General features: G+C 50.4%; 1 protein-coding gene across 2 annotated transcripts in view; it reads right to left on the bottom strand.

The window, feature by feature from the left end:
* Positions 1-812: 812 nt before the first annotated feature.
* The window catches only part of COP1 (COP1 E3 ubiquitin ligase), a 146132-nt gene continuing 138599 nt past the window's right edge, over positions 813-8345 (bottom strand). For both annotated transcript variants that reach the window (XM_075936898.2, XM_075936899.2), the window contains exons 19-20: positions 4407-4451; positions 813-1952 (exon numbers count right to left, since the gene is read on the bottom strand). In XM_075936898.2, coding sequence (XP_075793013.1) covers positions 1935-1952; positions 4407-4451 — 63 coding nt within the window. In that variant the 3' untranslated portion in view covers positions 813-1934. The remainder of the gene's footprint in view (positions 1953-4406; positions 4452-8345) is intronic.

The raw sequence follows: 8345 nt of genomic DNA, 5'->3' as shown, positions 1-8345 counted from the left end.
AGGGGGAAGGGCAGTTGCTGCGTTGCTCCCTCTTGCTTCTGGATTGATCCTTCCCCATCCCTCCCCGCTCACCCTGACACAAAGCGGAAGCCAGGGAAGAAAACAAAGCACTTGAGAAACCACATCCAAATTGCATTTGGAGTCGAGGACCCTCATTCTCCTCCTCCATGCCAGACGCAGTCCCCTGGACGACGACAGTAATTTTGTTAATTTACAGCGTCTTCCCAGTTGGGTTTTTCAAAGCACTTTGTAAGCAAATTAGCACCAGCAAACCCCTCAACTCCCGTCAGCTACGGCTAGCACGTCTCCCCCTCACCAGCGGGTAGTAATGGCACGCAGAGAAGCTAAGTGACTCGCCAATGTTACCGGGGGCATGTCTTGCAGTCAGCATTAGACTCCGCAATCCCAGCCCTCCGCATTCACCTCAAGACCACCTTTACTCTGTTAGAAGGATCGCCCCCCTCATTCTTCCAGGAAGCTTCACAGCCGCTAACCTTTGGATGAGCGAGTATGCCATTCAGGCTCGCTCAAAAACGGAACGCAAGACTCTCCCTTCTACTAAGCCGAGCCCAGTGCCCACGAGGGGGAAGATGGATGTGGGAAGAGAGTGAATTCAAGTGGGACATTTGTAAATAAAATATTTCCATCCAGTATCACCATGCACCCATCAATACTTCAGGCAGATGAGCCTGGAACCAGATAAAACGGCTCATTCAGCTTGAACCTTAGGCTGCGGCAGAGACATTGGCAGCTTGGTATTATTGCCATGCACAAAGCGGTGATCTGTCTGCTTGAACAAAGTAACAACTGAACACTCAGCATCATGGTTTATTCCCCCTCTTTGTATGTACAATTAAGTGTATGCCTGGTTATTAAAAATAAAGCTCCTGTACCACGGCTCTGAAACACATTACGATCAATTCCCCCTTCATTACAACATTCAGAATGCTTGGCTTCCACACGCGATAGGGACTGGGGACAAACAGGCCACGCAGCAGATCGGATGGCAGAGTAGGGCTTTGGGAACAGGAGCGGAAGGATTCAAATCCAGCCCTGCTCAGCAGCAACAGGAAGTCATTAGCCAACGGCGGTTTGGCGGCCAGCGAAATAGTTCGGTGGAGTCGGTCCAGTTTGCAGATGTCCACGTCACAGTTGGTACCCTTGTTGTGCTGGCAGGCTGCCGAGGCGCCACAGATTTGTGGGCATGGAGACAGAATGACCCCGTCCTTACAAGCAATTCCCCAGCCCTGCCCCCCGGCCCCAGGTTGGAGGGGGAGCTGTGCTGGGTGGGTGAGGGGGAAGCTGTCACTTTCCTGTTGGTAGCTGGAGGACTTCAACCCAGCAATTTTCATGAACACTGAATGCATCTAAAAATCAACACACAACTAAACCACATACATCTTACGCTCTCAAAACAATCTGCTTCCATGTCCGGGTAAGGCGGAGAGAGACTCTCCCAGCCCCCACCATGGGGATAGAAGAAATGTCCAGGTCAGGTGACCCAGAAGTGTGTGATTCCATAGTACAGCCCTTTGGTGGTCCTGTTAGCTCCCTGCCCAAGTAAATCTGTTCCCATATGCGACGAGAGAGAATCTTCCAGCTTCACCTTGTGGCTCAATAATCTTTTATTCCTTTTTGTTGTCTGTATTTAAAAGGATTTGTTTCCCGATCATAAAAATTAGACAACCATACCACCACCACCACCAGCAGCAGCACCAAAGTCCGTGGAGTTAACCTCGATGGTAGACAGTTCACTGGGGTTCCCAGTGTTTCAAAAGGTCCTAGTCTGTAAATGGAAAAAAAACACCCCAAACATGATGGTTGTAGAGAGGACTATCAAGGTGGTTTTGGTTTCTTGCCCTACTGAGGATCCCAGACGAAAGCTGTAGCACGTCAGGCTAGGCCAAGTACCGCACACCTTGAGAGAAAACTCTTCATACCAGCTCCAGGACCTGGTTAAAAACATGGGAGCGAACAAGCAATTAGAACAGAGATGCACCATGTTCACTATCTCCTACATCACTAGGAGATGATCTGGCCCCTTTCTCTGCCTTTCTTACTCAGTACAGATGCCTTGCAGGTTTTTAAAATAGTATACAGTATGTTGGGATGGATCAGGAGGCAAAACTGTCCCACCTTCCTTGCTCCTAATAAACACGGTGGCGTCCCCGTCCACCGATGAAAACAACAGCCCTTACTGTTCATACATGCATGCAACTCTTCCAAGCTGCGACCGCATCATGATCTTCTGCCAGCAAGGTACAGTCCCTGCACACTGTACAGATCTGTGTGGCTATCCATTTGCTCTGAGTGTGTATTCATCCTTCCCAAATCTGGTCCCATCTCGCAGACCACAATTAAAAAAGGCAACGCCAGAATTCTAATATCAGTCACTGTTTACACACTTCTCTCTGTAGCTTCATTAATTGACAAGCTAGGAGCAGGAGTAAAATCTCCCCTTGATAAACGGTTTTCTCCTGCTGCTGGATTCACTTAAGGATGCCATAAGCCTCCGTGCATGTCACCAATTTCATGAACAGGGAAGTGACTGAAGTAATAGACATCAAATTGCAACCATACTAAATGAATCACTCAGGAGCAAAAAACCAGACCGTGCTACATGCTACTGCAGCAGGAGTTAGAGCGCGAATGCTGAATACTCTACCAGTTAAAAATGGCCTGCAAGTCCATAAGCCAACCCCACACACATCACTGGGCCTTTCAGGAGGCTGGAGGGGGGGCAGGAAGAGGGGGAGACTTCTTTCGGATTAATAAGGACCCAAGAGGTGAAGATTCTCCTATTCTGTTCTGGGTTTTTTTTTTTAAACCCAGAACTATCAAGTCGAGTCAGGTTTTACCAGCGAATCAGCATGTTGCTGAAGGTTACCGCCTAGAAGGGGAAAACTCAGGGGTGGAAAGTTCTGGATGCATTTGAAGCTGGATTGTGAAACACTAATCATCAACTATTACAGGAAAAGGCCAGAGCTGGGCTATAAATCCAGTTAGGCACCAAGCCTCTAGGGCTACGCGGATGGCGTCACAGTAGAGGTCAGTGTTGCTGATCGCCCTCGGGGCCAATCTGTGCAGCGCGTCCCATGATGCACAGTTCAGAAAGCACGCAAGTTCGGAGGTTCCCAGACCAAAGTCAGCAAACAAAGAGGGTCAGCATCACCGTGTGGTGGGGAAGTGCCAGGGACAGATTCATTTACAGAGTGCTCGTAGAGAGAGGTCCTCAAGGCAGGTGGCAAAATCATAGCAGCTAACCTAGAGTCCTGTGTACTACCGGGGCTGAAGATGGAGCTCAAATCTGATGTGAAATTCAAGTGTAATAGGCAAGTTTGCAGTTCAGATTAGCAGGCATACCGCACTGTCCCTGGGGAAAGGGAAGGAGAGCTCTGAGCGAGCTCACGGATTGCTGAACGCTGGCCTCTCTGTGCAAGAGGCAGCCAGCCGATTGTTTTACAGGTGGCTGTCGGGAGGTGCCGATTCCTGTGCTAGGTGAATGGTCCACGTCCTCCTTTGGAACAGCCACAGTTACGACTGCAAGTTTGGGTTTCAGCAGGATTCATTATGGCCCCCTAACTCTCTGGCAGCAGTCAGGGGACTGCGTCTGGCTAACATGGGGTTCTCAAACGTCTCTGCAGCACAATCCCCTTCTGACAAGTTACTATGTGATGCAGGATGTGGGGGGGAACCTGAGCCCTGCTGCCTCCGGGTGGGGCAAAGGGGAGCTGCCCTGCTGTGGGCGGAGCTTTGGCTTCAGCCCTTAGTCCCAGCAAATCTAATGCCGGCCCTGCCAAGGGGTCCCGACCTACAGCCTGAGAACTGCTGGACAAACACCAAGGAACTAAGTCAAAGCCTCCTAAAATCGAGGCTCACAGCCACAAAAATTAGCACAGATCCAGGACTGCTTACGCAGGTGTGTGGGGCTGGGGCATTCAATTAAAGGCCTTTCACGAAGAAAGCGAATTCCCAGACACTGGGATTGATGACAAACCTCTAGCGGCTTTAGTGGCAAATAAAACGTGGCGCCTATTTGTTAGTACAGGAACACCGATCGTACGTGAAAACAGGCCAGCACGGCCTGGCTCATCTCAAGGGCAATGTACAGCAACTTGTTTTAAGCTTTCCCACTCTACGGCTGCTTCTCTCATCCTGCAGAGGCCCTGAGCATGGGCAACTGCACAGTGGCTGCTGGAGACTTGCCACCCTTTGTCCACACCTGCCTCCTAACCTGGCTCTTCTGGCTTCAGTTCCCTTTATTCCCCTCTCCAGCTTTGCCAAAGGTAAATGCATTGTGTAAGCTTCCGGCGCCCACAGCTGGGTTGACCTCCACTAATCAGCTGGACAGGCTCCCTAGGAATGGATCCAAAGGTTTAAAAATGGAGGTGCAGGAAATAACTCACCTTAATTGTCCCCTGACTGTTAGCAGCAATGAGCACGTTGGATTCCTGAAAGAAAAGAGGAGCCATTAGAGTTTGCAATGCAGCTTCCGAAGGGGGATGAGGTGGCAGACAGATTTCAAACCATACATTCCTTTGAAATCAGACAAGGGCTTAACTTTTGTGGGCAGAAGTCTTATTCTGAAAGATGACGTCAGCTAGAAGAATTACAAAGCAACCATCCTTACTGCTTGCACAGACATTTAAATCTCGGAAATAAATTGCAAACACGAATTCATCTTTGCAATACGCCTCTGAAGATGACAAGTAATATAATCATCACTCATCTCTTGGCAGCAGGTATGCAAAGGTCTGGTGCTTTAACGAAACTGAACAGAATAATTAACATGACCCCCAAACTCTCCAATTAGGGCAACACACCCAATTAAACCACCAAGAAATCTGAAGGAGAAAATGAGAGGACTACAGCAGCATCTCACAAATCGTAAGTGTCTGAAAATACAGCAGTTCAAAAGGAAGAGAATCAAAGGACTTGGGCTGTAGCCTGAAGGATGCTAGAGACAGCTCTGTGTAGGTACCTGTGTTAGGTGTTTATAGAGCAGTCGTTTTCCACTTTTTTATCACTGTGCACACTCCCCACCGCTCCCTGTGGCCTGAGAATGTGACATGGGTCACAGCTGTGTGCTGACTGGGCCATCAGTGGCCTGTGGGCTTCAAACCCCTGGCATAGAGCATCAAGCTAGGCATACCTGGATTGTCAATTTATATGGCTTGCTTCCACCAGTTTGGCAGAGACCCAAGAAAATAAAGCTCCCAAATCTCAGCCTCTGGATGGGAGTGGGGCTGCTGCTCCTACGCACCCAAGTCCACCCCCCTTGAGATGTTGTGGTGGAAAGAGGGGAAGATGAAAAATCCAAAAAGAAAGAAAACCAGGAGGGCTATTCAGAAGTGGAAAGAAAACCACTGGAGGGAGGAAGATCCCTAGAAAAGAAATCGAAGAGGCAGAATCATACTTCTCAGACTAGCTTCCCACCTCTCTTCTCTTCCAGCCCCGCCTGGTCTAAACGCAGCTGGAACGACAAGCAGCAGGAAAACTGAAAGGTCTCTCTATCCTCTCAGTGAACAGACTATCCCCACTTCAAAGGCCCATTAGAGACTTGCATGCAGGGAGAGCCAAAGGGCCCAAACCACTTGAGTAATACTGGAGAGGCTGGCACATTGTTAGCTCAGCAAATAAGTAGTTTAGGCTACAATCTGCCTCCTCACCAAGTTCTGAAGCGTGCAGGACCACCAGATGAGAGACGGAGGACGAGAAAACTGGTACGTTACTGAACATGACAAGTCTGTCATCTAACAAGAGATGCCTGTTGGTAAGCCACGGGACGACTGGTTGCAGATGGATTGGATCACCCCTGGACAGCATGCATGACACTTAGCAAGAATTCTTGGTAGTATCTCCCATGTGACCCTGTAAGCTAGGGGTCCCAAACTCCAGGCCCATAGGCACTTACCCAGGTCCCCAAACACCCACACAGTCCTGGCTGCAGAGGGTGCCACTCCGTCTGGGAAGCCGCACTGGCTGCCTCTGTCACCATGTGAACAGCACTGGCCAGGGAGCCGCCCGAGCGGATGTGCTTCTTCATCCGGCAGGGCGGGGGCTAGGGGGTTCCGCTTTTGGTTTTCCCATGTGGGGGCAAGGGATCCCCGCACGCAGATGAGGATGTTAAGGGAGTGGGCGGGAGCTCCCAGCACGAGGGAACAGGGGTGTCTGGGTGAGGACTCCATTTCGTGTCTTTGGTAGGATCCAGGTCTCCGTGTGGGCTGCTGGACACAGGGGGAGAAACCATCAACTTGCATGTTCTGTATTGCCAACCCCAAGCATTCACCACTCTGGGACAACCCTCACCCCCAAAAAGGGAAGGGCTTCTTGAAATCAGATACAAATACACTTGGGGAGCTTTTTATTTGGCACCGGGTGTTTGGGATCTTTGGCTAAACTCGGGGCACATTTTCTAGCCTTTCTCCACAAACCATGAGACTGAAAATCTTCCTTTAAAAAAAAAAAAAAGTGGCAGCAACCGGGACTGTCCGCTAATACCAGGCACTAGCCAGCCAGCATAATCTACTACGAGCCGTCACAGCTGAGAGCAGGGCATGAGGCAGTGAAGTTCCCACATCTGGCTTCATTCTAACAACGTGGCGAGGATTTCCAGGAAAACAAAAAAAGCCCCAGTCAGCAGGAGGCACGCGAGCCCATCAGGAGACTCTGCATCACTGATATCTAGTCAGCTTCACAAAACGAGTTAATAGTTGCACAGCTACACCTAGGGACCGGCCAGCCAGCCCTGCACACACCTTCCCCGGGCCACAGGGATGCATTGGCAGCGGCATGGAGCCTTTCTAGCGCCTGCTGCACAGCAGGTGGGCGCCACTGGCGGGTATTAGGTCCCTCGAGGGTGGGAGCTAGGGCTGCAGGATGCCGGGAGGGGGGGGGGGGGGCGGTAGGAACAGGCCAGCAGAAGGGACCTGCAGACACCCCTGCCCTCCCCCTGCCCCAAGTCCTGCCAGAGGAAGATGCTTGTTGGTCTGTTAGGAGGATCTGAAGACTGGCCCCAAGGTAAATTGAGTTTGAGAACCTGCTCTAAGCCAGAGCACGTTTGTGGAAAGTAAACCCTAAAAGGAACCACAAGATCCATATTGCAATTCTCAGGCAGGGATCAGCGGCCTGTCTTCAGATTGGGCACCGTCTCAGAACATCACAACTTTAATGGCTCAGAATACGATGCCAAAGCACAAGGACACTTACGTCATTAAGGAAAATCGTTGGTAAGAAAAACAAGGTTGGCACCTAAATGCCTGACAACAGGATTACTCTGAGATCTGACTCCGTTTTGGAGAAGTGGAGAGAGACCCCGAAGGTCTAGCACAAAGGGCTGGAGCCGATTAGTGGCAGTGAATGATTCTTTATTTGCACGGTGCATCGTTGGTGCAGCTTTGCCCCTGTGGGATGCATTACCAGCTCAACAAAACAATGCCGGAGGAGAATACACTTTCCTGGGAACCTGTCAGTTTTCCAGCAGCACTCCTCCCTGGGTCGGAGATAAATTACTGATCTGCTGCTTCCTTCCCCAGCACAGACAGACAGACGCAGACAGGGAAAATTAGCACCAAGTTTGTCACTGAACAAATGGCGACCAGCTTGTTAAGGCGCTGGAGCATTGCGCTTGCTTCTATAGGAGCACGCTCTAAGTAACTTTTTTATCCCCCGGGGGAACAATTTTCTTCCCCTTCATATTGCCTATAAAACAACCATTATGCTCAATGCATAAAAAGCGGAAGCAGGCTGTGAAATGAAAGCTATTTGCATAGCATGAGAGCTAGAGATTTACAACTGGTGACAGATGCACATGTGCTTAATCAATCTTTTGGCCTGCTTATACCTGAAAAGTTGCCAGTTTGTGCCATCTCTAAGGTTGATTTTACTGCTTAGCAGGAGCCATCTTGAGTTTCAAGTTCTTTGATTTATGCCCAGAACATACCCTGGCCTTTATTGGCGTATCGCCGATGCCATCAAAAGGCGGCAGAACCCCTCCTGGGAGCAGGAACCTCCCCTCTGTATGAACAGGTGCTTTCCTCCCAGTTACTAATTCTAGGAGGTGTTGGGTCCCACTCTCGGGGTGCATGGACCTCTCACACACGTGTCTTTTGAACAGTGGTGTGTACAGCACCCACACGCACAGCCCTGAGCCCTGGCAAGCCAGGGCCGGCCTCTGCGAAGGCGGCACCCTGAGTGAACTTGCACTTGGGCACCCCTGCCCGACCTACCCCGGGCATGATGCCCCCCTCATTTCCATTGCTCATGTGCAGGGCTATTGTCTCTCCCCTCGCGAGGGGAGTTGTCATAGACTTCCTTGGCCAAGCCATCCCTGTAGGAGCTACCTG

The sequence above is a fragment of the Pelodiscus sinensis genome, chromosome 9 (genome assembly GCF_052426305.1).
Source record: "Pelodiscus sinensis isolate ZL-2025 chromosome 9, ASM5242630v1, whole genome shotgun sequence".
In the NCBI taxonomy this organism is placed as follows: Eukaryota; Metazoa; Chordata; order Testudines; family Trionychidae; genus Pelodiscus; species Pelodiscus sinensis.
The sequence above is the reverse complement of the archived record's forward strand: the minus strand, read 5'-3'. Positions and strand labels throughout refer to the sequence as shown.